Here is a 24013-nt window from a genome sequence, read left to right as displayed (position 1 = left end):
TGCGTGATCTGAATGACACTTGGCCTTGTAGGATCGCTGTCTCTGTCTTCCCTCTGATCCCCCTACCTTGCTGCGTCGCGCCTTGAAACACTTGTGCATAGGCACGTTATAAATGCCATATCATATCATATATAAATCGGAGACTGCAGGCGAAAAGTTCTCCTTGTGAAATAAATTAACGGGCGGGAATTGTAACCTGTATTGCCTATGGCAAACAGATCAATGTGAGAATCATTGTCCTTTTGTACAGTATACTTGTGGAAAAAGTTATACACCAATTGTGTTGAAAGTCAACTAGCTCCAGAAGCAGTTGTTGGTTCAACGTTCCCCATTGAGGATTTAAGGATGGAAAGTTTGGAACAAGCCTTACTACAAAATGCAAGTTGTAGTAGTAGGAGTTTTATCCTGGGAGGCGAGTAAACCAGGAAAGGGACAAATAATAGTAAGTCCTGGCAGGCGAGTGGACCAGAAAGAAGATCATTTGAAGTACTGTGAAAGTGGTAGAAGGTTATGGTGGAAAAGAAGTGCCAATTAAATTACCGTGTTTTGATACTGTTTTCTAACCATCCTGACTAAAGTATATCTTTTTGAATTAACCATCCTGACTAAGGTGTTGCTTATGAACGAGAAATACTATCTGATAAAAAGTGATTGGTCTTCAGAGAAAAGAAAATTTACATTGATTTCTGATTTGATGTTTGAAGAGAAAAGTCTTTTTTGTTTGTCAAGTAGAAGGCTGTGGAACCTTTAACAATTGTCTTCAAGTTTGAAGAAACCCTTTGGAACTATGATTTTCACTTTGCCAAGTGAAGGACATACTGAATTAAAAGAACTTTGTGTTCTAACTGGAGTGGAACTTGGGTAGGGAAAAGAACTTTCTAGAAATTGAACTTTGGTTTGAAACACCCGTAATTGGTCCAGGGGGATCCAACCCTGGTCACAAGGTTTCCTGTTTATAATATTTATGTTTGAATTTAAATGTTATTTTGTTAAGTTAAACTACTAAATAATTCTTGTATGATTTTGTTGTATGTATTCGTGTGAGGGACAGATACTTTTGGTTGTTAGGTAATTTTCCATTTAGCCCTAGTTTGTCAGGTAGGGAAATACTTGTTAGGCTAGGGAAAAGTAGGTGTTTGTTTCACCCCTTATTTCATAAAATGGCGACTTGTGAGAAAACTATACATGTGTCCGTCTCACATTTCTGACCCCTCACACTGCCCATATCCAGCCCTAATTTCCTCAGCTATTCCTTAAGGCTTAGCTCTTGTTCACTACCTGCCCGCAGTAATTCCACCTCTCCTGCCCCGAGTTTGTTTTATAGTAACTAACACCAATGAACCACATAGTGCTCTGCAAGTAGCACTAGAACCTATGGCAAAAATATATTGAAATGTATTGATAAAACAATTGTTTGTTAAGGTGGGGATCTAACCCTATGCAGTCAGATTATGCTAAACAATTTTTTAGGGAAGGTGGCCCATCTGAATACTTCATCACTGTATGAACATTACTACAAGAAACAGGCAGAGAGCCAACAGAAAAACAAGACCTTTTATATGAGCAAATTATTGGACGACTACAGTCACTTTTACAATGTTAAAGGTGCACTATTCCAACCAACTCCTGTTAAGGGGGTCTCAAAATTCCAAATAGACCCATAGGGATTAGTCAGTCCAAACCAAACTCAATGACGAAGTAGACAAAGTACAAGCAAAACCCAGCTTTATTATCAACACAAAGCTAGACGGCATACAAGCATTCATATCTCAGCGCTCTCAACATGTAAATAAAAAACAATTGCTTTAATATTATAAACGTATCATCAATGATGTCATAATCTCAGTTTACAAAACCTACGAGGAACGGGAATCAGTTAGTGGCTTGGGCTACATCTAGGTTCTATAGGGGTTAAACATTTCATTGAGTTACACATATCTGATGGCCCCGCCTGGAACCACCCCTATATTGTTGAGGTAAAATAGGATCTGTGTGAAATGACCAAATGCAAATGTCTGACTACCAAAAGTCTGACCTTTTTTTCTTTATTTCCCCCCCCATTTTTCCACAAATATATGTGGGGGAGACCCCCCGCAACCTCCTACCTTATCCCTATACATTTTTAATAACCTTACCCCCCCACATATATATATGCAGAAAAATGGGGGTCAGACTTTACGGGGTCAGACATTTTGTCCTATTCCGTAAAATATACATCATCTTGATGACAAGTGGTTGGTTGGCATACAGCTTGATCGGGCGGCATGAGACTAGGGATTTTGATAGGTTGGCTCTCTGCTAACCAACTTTGGACACTTGACAGGCCGTCAAGATATGGGCCAGACATAGAGTAGAGGGAGCGAGGCCCATGGTGTGTTCTTTGTTCCATTATAAAGCTACTATCCTTCTTTCTCAGGCCATGAGACAGGGCAATCCCTTTGTACTTGGCGTTGTGTGGCACCTCGCTTCTATGTGTGCGTTTTAGAGAGTTCTGAAGGTGTTTTATCTATGCTGGTTTCTAATGCATAGTCTGTGTTCTCCAAATATGGGGCATGTGCTAAAAGACGTGTATGCAATTGAATTATCTCCTATTTATTGAGGTTTTAGCTAATATTAATTGGTGGTGTTTCTGTTGCCATCAGGGATACTCTCGAGTTATTTTTCATGGAGTCTTTTGGCTTACTGTTTTACTGTATGTGGCTAACAAAGACTGGTTGTACTGTTATAAATCGTTAATCTGGGAGTATATTGCTTGCGTCTTGGGAATTTGTACCTGGTACCTTAGTTCTGCCGTCCCAATCCTGCCTTATTTCACTCTAACCTTGGAACTAGTTGCCAGCTACTGTCCGAGCTCTGCATAGCTATGTATTTCTGTGGATTCAGCTTTTTGATTTGTCCCGAGGTTATGAAGCCTTTGCTCATTCACAAGCATGCTGTAGCTTCCATTTTTAAAATGGCTGCCTAATTACACTCTTGTTTCTGTGTTGGCAAGTTATATTCGCATGTCATTCATGTTGCAGTCATCTTATACATTGGTCACGTTAGTGTTCTTCATGTATGTGGATGCTATGTTAGTATTCTTGTTTAAGTGCATATTTTACCTACTGCACATATTCTTCATGTTGCGTGCATATTTGCTTTGTGTCTAATGTATGTGCTGTAATTGGTACAGTGTTAGTTTGAATGCTTTTGCCATCTTCAGCTCACATTGTCCCCAAGTCTTGCTGTACCTACAGGGGCCATACGGGTGATACGGTTGCCTCAGTGAGTAATGATATGATATGGCATTTGTAACGCGCCTATACACAAGTGTTTCAAGGCGCGACGAGGCGGGGGGGGGGACACGTGGAGACAGACAACCATCCTACTAGGCCAGGTGTCATTCAGACCGCGCAAGTGCAAGGGTAGAGGGGACTGGGAAAAGTGTAGGGGCAAGGGGAGAGGGGGAAAGTGCTGTACATGGTTAGTAGAATACAAGATAAATAATAGGGCCAGCTGGTGGCAAGTGCAAGGAAAGTGCAGTAAAGGTTAGTAGAGTACAAGATTAATAATAGGGCCAGCTGGTGGCAAGTGCAAGGTAAGTGCCGGGAGAAGGGGCTGTGGGATACAGAGACTGTCCCGTGGTGCAGGTAGGCAGTGCAAGGGAAGAGTGGCTGGGCCAAGGACCGAGATCGGTGAGTGGTCCAGTAGCAGATTCGGTGCAGGTTCAGTGGTTTTAGCAGGGGAGAGAGGGAGAGAAAGCAGAGGCAAAGAGGAAGGTTTTGAGGTGCTTCCAGAACCGGAGATGGTTCTCCTCACCTTTCAGGGAGGCAGGAAGGCTGTTCCAGAGGGAGGCCCCTGCTGCGGAGAGAGATCTACCCCCAGCTCGTTGCTTGGAGAAGCGGCTGACCCTGAGGTAGTTGGAGGTCGATGAGCGAAGAGCTCGAGAAGGAAGATATTTAGGAAGAGAGAGTTGAAGGTATTTTGGCCCAAGGCCCCAGAAGGCCTTATGGACAATACAGAGGGTTTTGAACTTAATCCTCAAAGCCACTGGGAGCCAGTGCAGTGATTTCAGTCCTGGAGAGATACGGTCCTTGGGCTTGAGGCCAAGGACAAGTCTCGCAGTCCTGTTCTGGATGAGTTGCAAAGGGCGAAGAGTAGAGGCAGGAAGATTTAGATAGAGGCTGTTATAGTAGTCCAGCTTTGAGAGAACCAGGGCTCTGGAGACAGTGAGCATCTGGGGGAAGGAGAGGAAAGGAAGGATCCCTCTGAGGAGGTGTAGCTGGTAGTGTGACTTCTTAGAGACGTCAGATATGTGTGGGGAGAAAGAGAGTGTGGAGTCGAAGATGACTCCAAAGTTTTTTGCCTTGCAGGTAGGCGCAGGAAGAGGGCCAAGGGAGGCCAGCCAGAGAGCTGCATGGAAGGAGGCAGTGGGTGTGCCGATGAGTAGAATCTCAGTCTTACTGGCATTAAGGCAAAGGTCGTTGGCGGCAGACCATTCCTGGATAGCAGAGAGACAGTCAGAGATAAGGGAAGGGGAAGAGGAGGCCAAGGGTAGCCTGAAAATGAGCTGGGTATCATCCTCGTAGCACTGAAAGGAGGGACAGAGAGCGCTAATGACTCACCTTTGCAGTATTGGAGTGGGGGAGGGGCAGAAGCTATGGGTGGCGTATTCATCTGCCTCCCAACACTCCCATGCTTTTTTCATCTGAAAAGATCTGATGTTGGGATTGTATCCTTAGAACGAATAGTAAATACGTCATAACACCGGAACCCTTTGCCTGACTGCTCCCAGCTGTTGGGTTGCAACTGTTATTGTGACGTACCTCTGTCAGCTCCAAACAAGAAATGCAAGACTTTCATTTTAAGAGAAGTGATTATTATATTATAATTATTATATCATAATTGGCTACTTATAATGCACTTAACACCAGAGGTTACTAAGCGTGGCCCTGGGGATCGAACGTGTGTTGCTCTGCGTCGTCTTACTTCGAAGGCGAGCGTGTTGCCCATGAGCCCTCCCGAACAAGAAATCAGTTGCCAATCTAATTGAGTGTGTCTGTAGTTGGCGAACAAAAGGTGCTGACAGGCTGCCATCAATGTGTGGACACAGTTTAGGATATGTTGAAACCCTGGCACTCCAAAAGAGGTGTGGAATTGTTTGATATTCTGATCATACGTTGTCTGAGAGTGCACGTGTTGCACGGTTTAGGGATGAATACATGTATAAATACATTTTAAAGCAAGTGGATCTATGCATGGTAATGCATGTAACAGATGGGTCTTGATGGAAGAGCAGTCACAATGTGATATTTCAACTGCTCTCGCATCCAGCTATAGCATGAGTGTTGTTACATTTTTAAACTTAATTGGTAGATTTGTCTCGGGAGGTTAGCTCAGGAGCAACGTGCTCGTCTTGGAAACAAGACGACACGGAACAACACAGGTCCGATCCCCGGGTCAGCACTTCAAAACCCCTGGGTATTAAGCGCGTTATAAATAACCTATCTTATCATACTTATCAAGAATATGCATTGACACAGTTGCAATTTATTTTTTTAAACTCGCCCTTGATTGGTGACTGATTTAGTTGCTTAAGTTTATATGATGCGCAGATTGAAAACTAGATATCTACATGCCCAAATACAGGAAGCTATAGTAGGCTTAGTACAATGTCAGCGTATTGAAATTTCTAGGAGCTATTTAGCTCCTTCTTGCAGCCTCAAAGAGCCTCATAGGCTTGACCCCAGCAGCTACCAGGACCAGGAGCTATGATTGACTCCTCAGGCCCATTGTTACAATACAAACGTACCATATTCTGTAAACTCTGTGTTTAGTAGTGGGTTTATAAAGGTCATTGGGTAAAAAGATATAGTTTGCATCTCCTGTGGATGATTGCTTTGTGTCCTAGCTCCTTGGTCCCTATAGGTAGCTTCTACTTACTGGGAGGCGACTGCTAATCGGGCGCATCACATCTTTATTTCAACCCCTTCCATGATATGAGACCTTGTCAGCGGCGCTGGAGGACCACACAAAAAAAGACTTTGCCCAATTATAATTATAATTATAATTGTTCTTTTATAACACGCTTTTTGGTTTCTAAGCGAGGGATCAGGATTCGGACGTGTGTTGTGCTGCGTTGTCTTGCTTCCAAGACAAACGCTTTGCCCCGGAGCTATCCCCCATCACCAATGAGTAAAGAGAGTAGTACTACAAGCGTGATTTACCTGTAATGGAGTAATATTAAGAAAGGAACATGCAAAGTAGGTACACTTCTAACTGACCATTTTATAATTTAGGACTTTATAATTGCACTCAATTACTCTTAATGCAATGGGCAAACCTAAAAAGATGAAGCAGAAATGGAGTCCTTGTTGTACCTGTAGTCTGTTTTATGTCCTTGTTTCATGATGGCATTTATTTTCCTGTTTTGAGAATACTATTTTTATTTCAGATCTGAGACCAGATTCCCGACTGAGAGAAATAGAAGGCTTTCATGCAACGCAGAAATCTGAGGTAAGGTGGGGTATTTTTTCAGAGCATCTATTTCATTGTCATGCAATGACTTCAATGAGGATTTTATGTTAGTCAGAATAAATCAGAGGTCAAGAAAGTAAGTTAAAATTTAGTTTACATTTCCTTTTTTTTATGTTTTTTGACATACTGGATAAATTCATCTCTTAACTTCTCATTTTGAACATTTGTCATCTCCTTGTTCCATGATAAAGTTCAGTTCCCATAGACAAGCAAGTTTTTTCCATTGCAAACCTGTGGTATAAACTGCTCAAGGCAATAATCTAAATCTTGGGTTTAGAATTCTTTTTGGCACAGCAGAGCATGTTTGCTTTACTGCAGAGGCGGCATTGCGTTGGCAGCAGTGGAAATGCTTTTGGTTTTCGACCAAGGTTCTTCTTTGGTTAATCCTTTTATTGAATACTCTGATAATAAAAGTAATGAAATCACAAACACTACATTTCAATGACTCTAAAATCGCGCAGTAACCACAATGCTACTTCAGATCATGGATGAAAAAGAAATGTCGTTTTTTGAAGTTTAATGCAGACCAAGTAGCCTCTTAATTTCAATAAACCAACTCGGTGTAAAGAAATACAAACCGAGCCATATCCCAAGTGATAAGATGGATTTCCCAAATCAGCCACGGTGGGAAGATTTTGTGAAGCCACACTATTATGGTGATCAGGGAAGACACAGAGAGATTAGCCAGAAACCAATCAAGTTAGATGAGCGAGCAGTCAAGTCTTATTCTCACAAAAGGTGCGAGAGTGGTCTAGGGCTACAATGAGTCCACACAGAGCAACACCAGTCATTCCTGTTAGACAGTAAGTATATACACATAGTTATTTATTAGGCCTTTAGTTTACACACTAAGCAGATACAAATTATAGGTAGATATTGTCACACAAAACATTATAAAACTTATATATACATCAATCATTAGAAGTAATAGAATTGCACATTAATCAATTAAGAGTGTAATACAGTTGAGGATACCACATAAAAATAGGCAGAACCAATCCAAAACAGCTTCCATCAATCGCATAGTCCAACCCTAAAATGACCTTGTGCCTAAAGGTTTTCTATAGAGATTTGGGGTGCCAGTGGTTATGATTAATAAAAAGAGTTCCAAACTTAGATGAAAGCTCAGGTGAGTACTCCACGCAGGCTAACATACTAGGCTAGCGATGGGGAAGGATCCTGAATCCAGATTCCACCTCCTACGGTCAGGTAAGAGTTAGTTGGGGTCAGGACTTTACACCCTAGTTACCCTATTGAAGACAGGGAGAGAAGGCAACAGGTATGTAGACTTATCCCCGGCTCAGAGTATTCTGGATACCACGGTTGGAGGTTCCAGGCTTGTCCTTCAGTTCCTACCACAAGGGTCGTCTAGACAGAAGAGATGCTTAATTTCACTGGATTTGCTCTCGGTCGGTCGCGGTGCAAATAAATCTCTTCCAGACAGCTTCCAGTAGAAAACCCAAACAAAGACAAATGAAGACTTCTGTGGGAGAGACGACTAAGGGACACCTCAGAGACATGTAGAAGACGAGATTAAATGAAGGACACCACGGTCAGCAGGCGACAAGCAATCACACAGTGGCGAACACAGGAGCAGCCCCAGCACAGCTTTTCTTGGACTTGGAGTGAGATGGCTGTAAATGCAGGCGCAGGTAACTTGTGGCACAACCTGAAGATCTGACAATTACCAAGGCTCTACTCGGAACAGTGAGGGTTGCAGCGAGGTAGCTCTGTAGAGAGCTGATCAGTACACTGGTTGGTCCAACAACACTTCCGAAGGCTCAGCATGCTCGGATTCTTGAGACAGTTGTTCCCACTGGGCCAGTGGGTGAGCACCAACAAAGGCCTTCTTGGGATCAGGACAGAGGAGAAGGGCTTGACCGGGATAAAACTGGAGCTGATGCTGTTCAGCTGCAGGAGTCGTCTTTGGATCGTCAGTGGGCTGTTCGTCTTCATAGAAATCTTGGTCCCAATGATGATTTGATGAACAGTCGGCAGGAGTCCTCCTTTTATTCAAGATTCAGGCTGGGAGCAAGCCAAAGCCAACAAATGGTAAGGATCTACACCATTTAAACAGTCAGTAGCTATCCAAATGTGGATAGCTATTGGTCATCACATCTGCCCCACAACAGATTCTGTCATCCAAACTCCCTTCTATGGCTCACACACACATCACCCCTTAGTCTGTGAAAGCTACAGCTTTCCCTGTGAAAGGGATTTCCATTTATGGCATTTCCTAACCTGAGAAGGCAGGAAGAAGCCCAAAGAACAATATGACCTAAATCAAGTGGAAACCTTGTGGCACGGCCACCTTGGGATGCTAGCCACCTTTAGTAGCCATTTGCGGTAAATGCAAAGGTGCACAAGTAAAATAACTGTAAAAATGTCACAGCTGCCACTGGCTTGTCTTAGGCACATATGAAAAGTAACCAAAAAGCCATTATATAAGGATACAAAGTCTACCAACTGCACCTCACTTTGAGATTAAGTGTGCAATTGTAACAATACAAGAATTCATAGAGTGAGACAGTCTCTCAGTACTGACCGTCTTGGGGACTAATCAGTTCCTCCATAAGAATGAGCAAAAAAGGCAAGGGAAGTAAAGCAGAAGGCTTTACCTGCCTCCAAAAGGTCAGAACAGGGTTCGAACCAATCAAAAAGAAAGGGTGTCCCATAGAAATCTGTGCAGGCAAAGGTGCAAAAAGTAAATCCTAACACCATGTTTCTAGGAGTTAACATTGTATGACCTACTAATAGATTTAGAAAGGGTCTTCGCCTGCAGGAACTGCATTGGCATATTGAACATTTGCAAACAGTCCAGAACCCCTAGTATTCAGTATTTCTATCAGTTCCACTTGAATATTCAAATCCATTATACTGTGCGCAATTGATGACAATAAAGGTCTCACTCTCTTTTTAGTCTCTTAACCATGTCTGTTATTTGTATGATCGATAACTACAGTCTAACCTGAAGAGTTTAGCAGCTGCTTTAATTTATTTTATTATGAGGTGTTTTTATAGCCCAAACATTAATGGGCCCTGAAGTTAATGGAGTTCTACACAAAGCAAAATGTGGCATTTAATATGGAGCAGTGAAATACATATCACACTAAATTAAATACACCACTGTCTCGGATACAGTGGATGGAAAACGCAGCATCATTGGTGTTTGTATACTATTTCCAAACTTGATTAAATTCCCTTGAAATTGAACCCTTCACTGGATGATGCGATGATGTCTGAAGGATTTGTTTATAATGAACTAAAATTAGCTCATGAGTATCTGATGCTAAGTGGAACAAGCACCTAATATAGTTTGTTGAAAATGTAACTACCAAAAGAGGCAGAAGCTATTAGCCGTGCTAAAAGTACTTGGTTTTGTTGCTTGTAGAAGTCTTACAGTTGTTGATTATAGCGATGTTTGTAGCGTGAGAAGATAGTAGGGAGGAGTCCCACAAGGTATTCAGGTGCCTGACAAAACCAGGACTCTGTGTACCCGGTGGGCAGTGCACTCGGGAAGCCCTCACAGGGAATAAAATCCGGATGCAGATTTTGAAGAATGGATGAATTCCAAAAATTAGGTCCAGTAAGTACAATCTTAAAGGATGATGCAGTTTTTTGTCACATTTTTAAGGAATAAAGAAACAATAGTGAACGTTCTGAAAAAGGAACCAAGGGAGTAAGTAGGCTGGAGGCAGGGTTCCAAATATGGTAAGCTGTCTTGGAGACAAGGAACCCTTCGCAGGTAAGCAGGGGCATGGCTTGAGTTCTGAGGATCCGATGCTGGCAAGCAGGGGCTTGGCTCAATTGGCGAGGACCCAAAGCAGTTAAGCAGAGGTTTGGGCTTGGGGCGAGGAATGAGATAGAAGAAAAGGCAGCATGAAGACCGAAGCACTGAGACGCGCAGGGACGAGGAAAGAAGAAAAGGAAAGTCGGAATGGAGCAGAGCAAGGTAAGGTGAAGGATAGCTGAAGGCAAAGGGAAGGGTAAAAGGGGAAAAAAACTGTGCGACGCAGAGAGTCGGGACTTTCTACCACATCGGCAGTAACAATGGAGTAATCCGAAACTGAGAAAAAGTTTAGAAAAGGAGAGTAAAAGAAATGAGTGAAAACAAAGTGAAGGAGGAGATAAAGGGGGGACGGGCAAGAGGTTGCAGAATGTGGATACGAACAATAGCAAGAAAACCCCAGATGGCGGCGCCCGAGAAAAGTGCAAAGAGGAACGGAAAAGTCAGTTAGCCAAGCAGTTTGCACTAAGAAGTGTAGTGGCGACGCGCCGCTCTCACCTAACACCTGGTATATGTAGAATGTAGCCAGAAGGTGCAAGAGAGCCACTTTGGAAAAGACTAGACTGCTGTTGCTTAACATGTTTGTTTGTTTGTTTGTTTATTACATTTATAAAGCGCACCAGACCCAGGAGTAGCAGGGCGCATAAAGGATATGCGAAGCTTACAAGTGTTGCATATAATACAGACAATAAATGGCCAGTAACATTACACAGGAAGTAATAAAATATACAGGCTTACAATACGAGGAAGGCAGTTATTTACATCTTAGTAGCTATAGGTATGCACAATTAGCAAGTATACAATCTAACAGCAAGACGCGCTAGTGTCTCCCAGTTACAGAGGGGAACTCATTTTCAGTCAGGTTGAGGTGAGTAATGAGGTTTTTTCTAAAGAGAGGACAAGGTATGTCGGCTCTCAACTGGTGTGGTAAGGAGTTCCAAAGTTTGGCGGCCTTAACAGGGAAGCTGTTGCCGCCGATCCTGGAGGATTTGAATCTGGGTACTACCAGACAGTTCGTGTTGATGGTTCTAGACGGTCTAAAGGAGGTTCTTCTAGAAATGTTGTCAATTAGGTAACTTGGTGCAGCGTTATGTAGTGCTTTGTACGTCAGGGAGGCCATTTTCAGATGAATTTTATTGTGGGTAGATAGCCATTTGGAGTGACATCTGATGGCAGAGATGTGCACTCTTTTGTTAATGCCTAGTGCAGTTCTGATGGCGTTATTTTGTAACGTTTGGAGTTTTTGAATGATCGTTTTGTTGGCACTACTGTAAAGGGCGTTACAATAGTCAAGTCTTGATAGGATTAAAGCTCTGGCCAGTATAAGGCAATTATCTTTAGAGAGGAAGGGCCTACCTGCTCTAATCAGCTTACATGTGTAGGCTGTAGTGGACGCCAGGGAATTTAGTTGCTTGGTAAAGGACATAGTTGCGTCGAGGTAGAAGCCCAATGTTTTCACCTCCTTGGAGACAATGGTAGTATTGCCGTCAATGATGGAGGTATATTCATGTCCTAATTTGGAGATGTTAGAGGGAGAACCGAGGATTAACAACTCTGTCTTGTCATCATTCAGGCATAAGCCGTGGCTTGCCATCCATGCCTGAATGATGAGATACATTCTATTTACCAACGCCAGGTCCCTGCCATGATCCCCAGAAAGAGGGAGGAGAATCTGAGTGTTGTCTGCATAGCTAGTGTAGGTGACACCCAGAAGGTCCAGATCATCGAACAATGGCTTGGTAAATATATTGTATAGAGTGGGAGACGCACAGGAACCCTGGGGGACTCCACACTTAATCGGTGTAGGGTCTGCAGCTGCATTGGGTGAGAATACTCTGCTCGTTCTGTCATTCAAAAATGATTCTATCCACTTGACAGCGTCTGTGGAAAAGTGGGCTGCTATGACTAGATGTCTGCAAAGGACCTTGTGGTCGACTAGATCAAATGCAGCTGAGAGATCAAGTAGCAGCAATAATGCTGTTTTCCCTTGATCCCTCAGCTCATCAATCTGAGTCTTCAAGTCTATCAGTGCAGTCTCCGTCCCATGCAATGGTCGGAAACCTGACTGTTGGACTCCCAAAAGTTTATGCTTTTCAAGGTGTTTCTGGATCTATGAGTAAGCAATTTTATCTAAAATCTTGAGTAAGAAAGGTACCGTTGTGATAGGTCGGTAGTTGGTCGCGATGAGTGGGTCTAATGTTTGCTTCTTGAGAAGCGGGAGCACCCAGGACTGTTTAAGATTAGCTGGAACGGTGCCGGATGCAAAGGAAACATTAATCAATTTAGATATAAAGGGGGAGAGGTCTCTGGCAGCCTCTTTTATGATGTATGCGGGGCAAATATCTCCTTTGCAATTCGATGGTTTGAGAGATAGGATGGTTTTTTCCACTTCCAGGATAGTTGTTACCACAAGGATCGTAATGTTGGTTTCCTTACAGAAGCAACATTGAGCTTAGTTTTATCGTGTACAGAAATGTTTTTTAAGATTATCCCTTCACTACAAATATCTAATGGAGAGCACTCAATGCACAAGAGTCTCCTCTGTAGAAAACCAGCAAGAAAAACGACCTTTAGAAGAATCCACGATGGACAACATACCATAGCTGGACCCGAACTGTGGAACAACATTACCCTTAAACTGAGAATGGAGGAAAATATTTTTATAAAAATGTAAAACTATCATATTCAGGAAAACAGTGAAAGACCAACCTCTGAATTTCTATTCAACTTCCCTTTTGGGTCTAACATTTTCAGTTACCATTACAAATAGCGATGCTAATTTAAACCTGTTCATGCCTGGGAATGTAACATTATTTACTATGAATACATACCAGACTATGTTAATTCATAATATCATAAAGTACTAAGTTCGTAGGATATCTGCTAGCCATAGTGCATATAGGACAGCAAGATAGCCTAGTGAGTTTAGAGCTCACCTAAGAAATGCATTCAGCCTGCAAGACGCAAGTTTGAATTCTTGCATGGTTGACTCCGTCCTTCATCCTTCTGAGGGTAGTAAATTGAGCACCGTTAAAATGAAACGGTAGGAATCCGACATGAAGTATTAGATGAAAACAACATGGTGAGTTTGTTATTACCATCAATCATTGAGGTGCAGCCAAACTTTAAAGCAGTCCAGCCACCTGAAACATTTTGTGTTCTTTTTAATTAGTTGCACTACTTTTATGACCAAAATTAAAATTGTATAAATGTGAATGTGATGCATAATCATGGGAATTCCAAAGTCTTTACAAAAAAGGTAATGAAAGAGGTTGGAGCATGTGCCTACGGTTGTCCGAGCCGAAGACTGAACTCTTCCAGGATGCTTAGTCTTGCAGGGCATACACAATGCAAGGAAACCAAAAGTTAAAGAATTTGAAGGCTAGACAAGCGGTGCTCTTAGGATAATGAAAATAAATTAACTAGAAAACTAATTATTTTTTAAATTCTTTTTATTTGATTTAATTGTCCAAAAACAATTTTTACAAAATCCCTAGATAAGAAGATCTCTGTTTTCCACAGTTCTCCACAACACTTCGCCTAGGCCACTGATTCCTGTGTTTTCATGTCTATCAAGTCTATCTGTCAAAAGAAGCCTGTAATTGATAGAGCGTATAAATTAATGTGACAGAAAAATAAATGCATTTAAGCAACTTTATAATAGAAACCGTGATCTTCATTATAACAGTTTTCAATAGAGGCCCATGTAATTCTATGGCAGGATAAGAAATGTCAAGAAATTTGCATCACTTTGCAGCAGTTCCTCCTTTCAAATGGATTGTGTCCTCCAACGTAGTCCACATCTTTGACATGTAATGTCCACAGCTGTGCTGCTTCGGAAATCTTTCCGCAGAGGGCGTCCTGTGTCGATGGCGTAGGGTCGATGTCCCTCGAAGGTCTCCGTCGAGGGTGACTTCATCAGATGTGATAAGTAGCATGCCCGGCGCCTGTAGCCTCAGTTCCGTTTTTCCTGCAAAAATGTTTGCTTCGAGAACTCGGCGCGCCTCGTGTTATCTACTTCGATAATGTCGTCTTCTTCTACCCCGCCGACCTGCGGTCTGGCTTTAAGAAGTGCCGGCACTTATATATTTATACATGTATTCATCCCTAATGGATACGTTTTGGGGGGGAGGGTGCTTGTGTTTTTATGTTCTCTTGTTTTGTGTTGTCTGTTATGTTTGGGAATGTCAGGCCACCACTCATGGCTACGTTTTTAAATGTGTTGCGGTTAATATGCATTTCGAGGTTATTGTTTTCTTTGATTCAGGTTTATGTTGTTACCTGGATGATCGCCTGTTGGCCTAGTAACATTTGCTTTGTACTTGATATGTTTCTTTCTTGTTGAAAATAAGAAATAAAGTTTGGAAAAATGTAAAAAAAAAAATAATTATTAAAGTGCCAGGACTGTAAGTCCAAAATGTCTATCACGGGCCTGCACCGTATCTGCTTGTGGTGTCTGGGCGTGAGCCACGACATGGACAACTGCTCGAAGTGCCAGTTGTTGATTTCCAAGGCCTTGCAGGAGCGCAAGGGGACATTGCAGGTAGGTCGGGTATCCAAACCCCTTAAGTCCAAAATGTCTGCTGGTCTTTCCACTGACGACTTGTGGGGTGACTCTCCCCGTCGGAGGGAGTCCAGGGGATCTCGGTCCCGGATGGTTCCCAACACTCGTCGTCCTCGTCGAGGCACTACCGGAAGCGGCATCACCTTTCACCTTCCCTGTCCTTGTCGGATGATGGCTCAGCGAGGAAAGTTGCTTGTCCCACTAACTCCTCTACTCCAGAGAAATGGGAGGCATTCAGGGAGAAAATGCTGGAGATTTTTCAATCTCAGGGCACTGTTCCTTCCTCGCCTTCGGTTGAAGCCGGTAGGGAACGGTTTCGGTCCGATGCTCGCGCGCCTTCGAGTCTGGGCAGTCGCCGCGATAAACATCGGGAACCGTTGAGGTCCCGTTCAGACAAGGCTCCGGTAGATCGCCAGAGACGTGCCAGATCCAGGTCGCAGTCTTCATCCCCAACAAAACCGTCGAAGTCTGGGAAGGTGTCGAGGACTTAGCGCCGTGTCCATCGAGTGCGGCTGTCGGGGCTTTGCCCTCAGAGCCCTTGTCGACACCTAAGCCGTCGGTGCCCTAGACTCCATCGGGGCCTAAAGGTCAGAATTTGCCCGTGGAGGCCCCTGTGGCTGTGGATCCCCAGAGAAGGGCTCTGTCTAAGACTGTGAGGCCTGTACCTGACTCCAGGTCTGATTCTGTCCCCAGGAAGGAGTTTTTTCATTCTCTACATGACATTTATGAGGAGAGGTCCGATGTGGAGTTGGTGCCTTTAACAATTCCTGGTGAAACTCCTGAGGCTCCTGACATTGTTTTTTCTGAGGACAGTCAGTTGGAGGATCTACGTCAGTCTTTACATGATGCCAGTGGCTTTGACACGTCTCCGAAAATGGAGTTTGGCAAGCCAGAGCCTGTGGCTCATGCTGAATCCTCCTATCGGAGGTTGATGTCGAGAGTTACGGAGTACCTTGTGTGGTCAGGCCCTCCAGTTGAATTCGTTCAGGATGAGATGACCTGACTGACATTTTAGATCAGGGTCCGTCCATTGACACGGTGTTACCTTTTCACATGACGTTACAGAAAAGGATGGCTGCTAGATGCAACACCCCAGAGTTTTTTCCGGCGGTCAACAAGTTGTTGACTAAGAAATACAAACCATCCAGTAGCGACCCCAGCTACCTATCCACGCACCCCAATCCGGACAGTTTGGTGGTTCAGGCGACCATGCTTACCTCGATGCAGGTGGCATATCCTACCATCCCTCCTGATAGGGATGACAAGCGCTACGATGAATGGGCAAGCAAGGTATTTTCGGCTGGGAGGATGGCACTGAAATCGGCAAACTCCACCTGTGCTTGGCAAACATTTTCGCACACACTGTGGAATTGTCTCTTTGGAGGCTGAGCATATTCCCCAGGGGGAAGAAAGGGATGGGTTCCTTGCCAATTCTGCAGGACCCCAAGTATGCCATGTGTGAATCCCTTCAGTCTGGGTTGGACACGGCTGATAGTGTTAGCCGGTCCATGGCTGCGAGCACCGTGATGATACGCAGGTTTGCGTGGTTGCGGAAGTTGGGGTTTGCTCTGGATGTGCAGGCCCGTCTTCTCAACATGCCCTTTAACGGCTCTCATTTGTTTGGCAGCAAGGCTGACGAGAACCTAGAGAGGTTGCAGACCTCCAAAGCAGCTGCTAGATCTTTGGGCGCAGCTGTGCGTCAACCTCCGCCTTTTCGTCCCAGGGGAATAGCAGTGGAGGGGTGGTCCCTTTCGTTACTACTCCTCTTTTGGTAGAACAAGAGGAGTGGCCAGTCAAAGGGGCCGCCGTACGGTACCTCGTGGTGGATGGGGTAGAGGTGCCAAAGTCGCTCAGGCAGCTGGCTCTGCCTTCAGGCACTGCCGCAGCCACTTCAAAACAGCTGTGAGGGCAGGTCCCATTGTTTGCCGGTTGGGGGCAGACTGTCTCAGCATCTCGAAGAGTTACGAGCCATTGCTTCAAATGCATGGGTTCTAGAAACAATAGCCCATAGCTACTGCCTACCCTTCCTGAGTCGGCCTCACGACAATCCACCGGGGAAGCTCTCTTTGAAGATTCCGGATCCGCTCCTTGTGCAGGAAATCTTGACCCTGCTGGAGAAAGGCGCTATAAAACTAGTGCTTGTGGCTGAGAGCGACAAGGGCTGGTATTCCCCGTATTTTTTGATTCCCAAGAAAGACATAGGACTCAGACCCATCTTGGACTTAGGTTACTTGAACAAGTTCCTCCGGAAGGACAAGTTCAAGATGGTCACTCTTTCTCAGGTCTTTCAGGCCCTTCGACTTCAGGATTGGTTTGGGTCGCTGGACCTACAGGATGCTTATTTTCATGTGCCGATCCATCCAAAGCACAGAAAATACCTGAGGTTTGCGACTCACACTTTCAGTTTCGTGTCCTGCCATTCGGGTTGACCTCTGCCCTGAGGGTCTTCACCAAGCTTGTGGTGGTGGTGGCATATCAGGAGAGGGGGATTCACGTCTACCCCTACCTGGACGACTGGCTGATCCGGGCGAGTTCTCCCGAGCAAGCCTTGGATCATCTCAGCCTCACCTGCCACTCCCTTCACAAGCTGGGCTTCTCCCTCAATTTCAAGAAGCCGCAAATGACACCTTCCCAACAGCTCCAGTACATCAGGGCTGTGTTGGACACATCCTTGGGGAAGAGCTCGCCACCCAAGGTGAGGGCTCATCACATTGTACAGATGGTCGACAAATTTCAACATGCCCAGAGTCTCCCGGCTTTCGAATTCTTAAGGTTGCTCGGCCTCATGGCATCCTGCATTTTTCTGGTGCCAGAGATCAGACTGAGACTGAGGATGAGGTCCCTTCAATGGGCTCTCTAGATGCAGTGGTTGCAATTCTTAGGCAAAATGTTGGATCTCCTTCAGATTCCGCTCACGGTCTCACAGGATCTTCTGTGGTGGGCCAGCGCAGGGAATCTGATGAAGAGGGGAGTCTTTTTGGCAACCGTGGCCAGAGGTGACAGTGGTGACAGATGCTTCCCTCACAGGATGGGGAGCTCACGCCAACAAGCTGACCACCAGCGATCGCTGGTCTCCGCTGGAGTCCAGACACCACATAAATATTTTGGAGCTGAGGGCCATCAGATTAGCCCTGAAGGCTTTTCAGCCATCTGTGCTATGGAAGAGTGTCCTGATCATGACGGACAACACAGTGGCCATGCATTACCTCAACTAAAAGGGGGGTGTAGGGTCACTCCCGGTGTGCAGAGGCAATTCAGCTCTAGTTCTGGGAGATACAGCATGTAATTTCACTCTCGGCAGTTCATCTGGCTGAGAGGAGAATGTGGCGGCGGACGCTCTGAGCAGGAGAGCGCAGTCTCCCACAACTAGTGAGATTTGGCTCAGGAAGTCCTTTAGGAGATCTTCACCCTTTGGGGAACCCCTTAATTCGATCTGTTTGCGACCGGTGCCAACCGGAAGTGCGAGAGATATTGCTCAAGGGAATTACCTCTGAGAGGAGCTCTAGGGGACGTGTTTGTCGTGGATTGGTCATTCCTACTTCTGTACGCGTTTCCTCCGGTCCCCATCATTCCTCAGGTTCTAAGGAGGTTGCAGAGATTCGGGTCCCGCATGATCCTAATTGCTCTGGATTGTGCCAGGAGAGCGTGGTACCCAGACCTTCTAGAATTGTCCATCTGTCCTCCACGCCGTCGTCCTCACACAGAGGATCTTCTATCGCGGTGGGCTGAGGGGCTGGTTGGGTTCTCCATCCAGCGGTCAGGACTCTCAACCTTCACGCTTGGTTTCTTAAAGGTTGAGATATAAGGATTGGGAGCTCCCGGATGACATGATGGAGGTGTTGCTTTCGGCCAGGCGTCCGTCAAACAAGTTCCCTGTACCGTTGGCATACGTTTTGCGACTGGTGCAGAGGGCACAATGTCGATCCTTTTCAGTGTTCCATTCCGATGGTTCTTTCTTTCTTTCTTTGGTCCACAAGGGTCTTCAAGTGGATACCATTAAAGGTTACCTGGCAGCGCTATCTATTTTCAAGCAATCGTCAAAAAAATGTTCTTATTTTAAGATTCCTTTGATTACCCAGTTTCTAAAAGGGCTCACAAATGTGTTCCCGCCATCCCCTTTTCAGGTGCCGGTTTGAGATCTAAATTTGGTCTTGAAATTCTTGATGGGTGATCCGTTTGAACTTTTGCTCTCTTGTCCTTTGAGACTGTTGACCTTCAAGACGGTTTTCTTGATTGCAGTTGCATCCGCTCACAGAGTGAGCGAGTTGCAGGCACTTTCATCTAAGCCACCCTTTACTGTGTTCCACAAGGATAGGGTTGTACTGAGGGTACGTCCGTCGTTCCTACCTAAGGTTGTCTCTGAGTATCATTTGAGCCAGAAGGTGGTACTTCCTGCTTTCTATCCTGCTCCTCATCCTGGTAAGCAAGAGGAAAGACTACATAGATTGGACTCTAGGAGAACTTTGAGCTTTTATATTTCTAGGATGTCCAGGGTCAGAGTGGACAACCAACTTTTTGTGGGGCACACTGGACACCGATTGGGCTAAGCTGTTACCAAACTGACCTTGTCCAGGTGGATTATCCTCACCATTGCTGAATGTTACAGATTGGCTGGCAAGGACCCTCCTGAGGGTTTGCGAGCTCACTCCACCAGAGGCGTGGCTACATCCACAGCCCTGTAGCGGGGAGTTCCTGTTGAGAACATTTGTGATGCCTCAACGTGGTCTTCCATCCACACCTTTTTCAAGCATTACTCCCTGGATACTTTCCATGGTCAAGATATGGCCTTTGGTAAAGCAGTGCTATATTCTGCCATCTGATTGGGTATCTAAATTCTTCTCTCTCCTCCAATCACAGATACTGCTTTGGGAGTCTCTCAAAGATGTGGAATACATTGGAGCACACAATCAATTCGAAGAACAAGTTACTTACCAACTGGTAACGTTCTTTCGACTGGATGTTCCTCCAACGTATTCCTCATCACTCTCCCAGCCAGCCCCTCTGAAGAATTTCTTAAGCTATTGCAGTTAGTGATACCCACAAGGCTATGTGCAGTCAAGCAGGCATTCTGTACAAGTATGTCACACGTTGTAGAGGGGAAAAAAACATGAACTGAGGCTACGAGCGCCGTGCGTGCTACTTATAACATCCGATGACGTCACGCTCGACGGAGGCATTCGAGGGACATCGACCCAATGCCATTGACGCAGGACGCCCTCTGCCGAATAATTTCTGAAGCAGCACAGCTGTGGACATTACATGTCAAAGATGTGGAATATGTTGGAGGAACATCCAGTCGAAAGAACGTTACCAGTTGGTAAGTAACTTGTTGTTTTGGGGGATTGTGAACAAGGAACACACCGGGCCAGTTAGCAAATCATAATTTAGGACTTTGAAGGATTTTTCAAAGATCTTTTCTCATGACCGAGGTTGGTCATCCACAATGTGTGAATTGGGTTAAACAGCCTCTGATTGGCTATACAAGATTTGTGGGGGGTGAGAAATGAGAGGCAGCCACAAAGTGGTGATATTCTCAACATTAGCCATTTTATTAACGGAAAGGGGTTCAGATAAAAAAGCCTAACTTTCCCTATCCTAACGTGAATGTCCCTTCCACTGAAACTAAAACTAAACCAGCCTGACCTTGTGTCCAAACTAAATCTGACCCTTGCACTAACAAACACAAGCAAAAGGTGCTAGGTACATGTTGCAAATTTTATCTCAACAGAAATGTGCAAAAACTCAAACGTAGAACTTCAACCAAAACAATCCTTGTGTCCAGGGGTTTATTAACTTCCCCTTTGTTTCAGGAAAACTGTTCACCATGTCCTGTGTCAAGCCCAGTCTCTTAAAGGCAATACAAATGTCTCTTTTACCTAATACTCTCCTCAGGATGGCAAAACAAATGTTCCTTCCACAACACTGGTTGGAATTTAACAAAGAGGAAGTCTCTTAGTCTTTCAGAATGCCAAAACAATGTCTTTTCCACAACACTGTTTGAAATATGGCAAAGGAAAGTCTATTTTCAGGATGGCTAAACAAATGTCTTTTCTCCAGCAGTGTCAGACATTGCGCTCACCTTAGGTTTCCTGCGAGGCTGATCAGTTGGAGACTGACTGCACCTGCTTGGTCTCAGGGTGCGGGTGACCTGAGGATAGGGGCGAGCTTCTCCGGTAGCCACTCTGCCAGTAAATCGGTGACCATGGCCGAGTAAGCACCAGGAAAAAAAAACTTCAATGAAGGGAAAAATCTAAGAAAGTGAAAGTGTACAGTCTTTAGCTGATTCCGGCGCTGCTCTTGTGAGATAGTTGGACGTGTAGAAGCCGCAGGATCAAGGTCTTTACCTCTCAGACTGTAGAGAGAACAAAAACTAAAAAACCTTGAACTAGACCTTAATGGAGTCCGCGCTTAAACAAACCGCTCGCAGCATTCCTCTCTGCTTACAGCGCGGCAACTTCTGAATTGCCATCACGAACTCTATCCAAGAGACAATTTTGCTCACTCCAACTGGGGATCGTTTGTATTTATGAACCGACTTACAGATTAAACATGAAACAAATGTTTAAATGGTGATTATGAATTATGGGAACAATGTTTATCATTTTGTGATACTTATCAACCATTAAACCCCTGAGGAACTGCCAGGAAGTAGGCGGGGAAACACGTGTCGGGAACGGGCTGGACATTATAAAGTATAATTTTGTTACAATACTATTCAACCTTTGGGAGCGGATTGGACACAAAATAGAAGTCTGTTACAAAATAATAATTTTTCATTTCATCAAGAATATCATTGATGTTTAAATTTGAATAACTCTATAATTCAAATTGAAGATATTATTTCAAACAAGAAAACCAATAAATCAAGGCTAAGAAAACCAAACTAACTGTCTTATCTAACAGTGATTTCGCACAAATTGGTTACACAAAAAAAGGCATCCTTTGAAAGTTTTTTTGTTTAAGCGTGGACTCCATTAAGGTCTAGTTCAAGTTTTGTTAGAAGGGAAAAATCTGTTCAAGATTGCTGAAGATATTCCAAGACTGCCAGGAGCGATTTGGAGTAGAGGCAGAGAGAGTATGGAAAGGGTTCCCAAGGAAAGTCAGTGTAGCAAGTTAGGGTAGGGAACTGAGGGAAATATAACCAGGCAAATTGGGATGAGGAAACGTAGAAATTGTTATGTTACTTGACTTTTATATAGCGCTCTATATATCATTGGTATGATCTCAAAACGCTGGTAGGTTGAATGCCCTCGGGAACCGCAGTTCTGGTCAGTAAAGAGAGGTAGTGTCATAGGTGCACCAGGTATGTGTGCAGCTGATGTAATTGCTGGATGGTAGCTGCATCCTAGTGTTGGGTGTGGTGCTGAAGATATCAGTTCGATGTGTGCAGTCTGGTGGGTGGACACCCAGACTTGCTTCTGGCTGTGTTAGGCCTGAAGGATGCTTATGTGAGCAACTAGGCCGGAATGTCATGCAATAGCTGCATTTTATTAGGGTGATGAGGTGTTCATAGGGTAGTGTTTGTATGTGAACAGCTAGGCCGAATTTATCAGGGGTATAGCTGTGTTCTAGTTATGTGATGGTGTATAGTAGAGAGTAAGCATAGAGATGTGATATGATGGTTCATCTTTAAAGCCACCGAGACAGGCATGTGAACAGGATGGCCGGGAACACAGCGACACACGGCCACACAGTGGCAGGGGGGCTGGGCTTACAGCAACAGGAGGGGGGGGGGGGGCATACAGATATTTAGCAACAGCATGGTGAACAAGAAAGCAGGGTACACAGTGACACACAGGCACGGTGGGCACACACAGTGACGAGATGGTTGGGTAATACATTGGGATATATGGCAACATCACAGGAACAGGAAGGCAGGGAACACAGCGACACACTGACACACAGTGACAGGGGGCAGGGCCTACAGCGATATGATGGGCACATAGGTATATCCAACAACGTGGGGAACAAGATAGCAGGGTACACAGAGACATGTGCACGGTGGGCACACACAGGAACTATGGGTAGGGTAATTCGATTCCATTCATCCTATCCATTACATCCATTCATCCCATCAATGCATCCATCCATTCCATCAATTTCTTCCTTTCCATTAATGCATCCATCCATTTCTTCGTTCCATCCATTCCATCTATCCATTCCATTTCACTCTATCCATTCCATCCATCTATCCAGCCATTTCTTCCTTTCCATCAATGCATCCATCCATTCCATTAATTCCATTCCATTGATTCATTAATTCCATACATTCATTGCATCACTTGCAACACTTGCATCACTTCCATCCATTCCATTCCATCCGTCAATTCCTTATATATACATTCATTGTATGAGGGTAGGGGAGGGGGTGGGCTGGGTAATACAGAGGGATATATAGTTGCATCACGGGAACGGGAGGGCAGATGACAGTGCAAGGGCGAAGTAAGGGCACACAGCGACGTCACAGGGACATGCTACGGGCTGGGCGTCTCATGTGGGTAGGATCTAAACAGATAATTGTTCAGTGTTCAGTGATACGGTTGTCTATAGCCCAATCAGTGGGCGTATTCATTGAAGACAAGGTTGGGAGTCCTATTGAGTATTTAGTCATTGGGTTGTTGGAAGTTCAGTCGCATCTTTAAGGTTGACATTGGCTTTATGGAAAATCTGATGGTTGTGGTAGGCTTTTTTTGACTTTCCGGATTTCAGCTTTGTAGTTGCGATGGTTCAAGGCGAAAGTGGATCTGCTGAGACTGTTTTTTTTCTGCTCGTCATTTGCGTTCCAGAGATTTATTTAGTTTTTTGGCATTCCGCAGTTCGGAAGTAAACCATTTGGGAAATTAACCATTGCATGAGGAAGAGGGGCGCGAGGGGTTGAGAGGAATTAGTGATTAATTGAGCCATGAATCGAAGGAGTCGATGGTTAAGTATCTGTTAAGGGGGCCAGGTCAGGTCAGCAACGATCTTTACATTTTTTCCAGCATTTGCGGTGAAGGGAGGAGGCTGGATGGGGGGGTAGGGTATAGGGGGAGGGGCAGGGGAGAGGATGGAGAAAGAGACGACAAAGTGGTTGGACCAGATGAGAGGTAAGAGGGGGGGGGCTAGATGTATTGGGTCATCGGAGCTGAAGATAGCATCTAGGATGT

General features: G+C 44.6%; 1 protein-coding gene across 1 annotated transcript in view; it reads left to right on the top strand.

Annotated features, from left to right (window-relative positions):
* TRIP11 (thyroid hormone receptor interactor 11) overlaps positions 1 to 24013 on the top strand; it is a 1018241-nt gene that overhangs the window by 64508 nt on the left and 929720 nt on the right. Inside the window, exon 2 of the mRNA XM_069637842.1 lies at positions 6434 to 6495. Within this exon, the coding sequence (XP_069493943.1) occupies positions 6434 to 6495 (62 nt within the window). The remainder of the gene's footprint in view (positions 1 to 6433; positions 6496 to 24013) is intronic.

This window comes from Ambystoma mexicanum, chromosome 14 (genome assembly GCF_040938575.1).
Source record: "Ambystoma mexicanum isolate Mex_15411 chromosome 14, UKY_AmexF1_1, whole genome shotgun sequence".
NCBI lineage: Eukaryota > Metazoa > Chordata > Amphibia > Caudata > Ambystomatidae > Ambystoma > Ambystoma mexicanum.
Note: the sequence above shows the minus strand (reverse complement) of the source record. Positions and strands in the feature narration are given on the sequence as shown.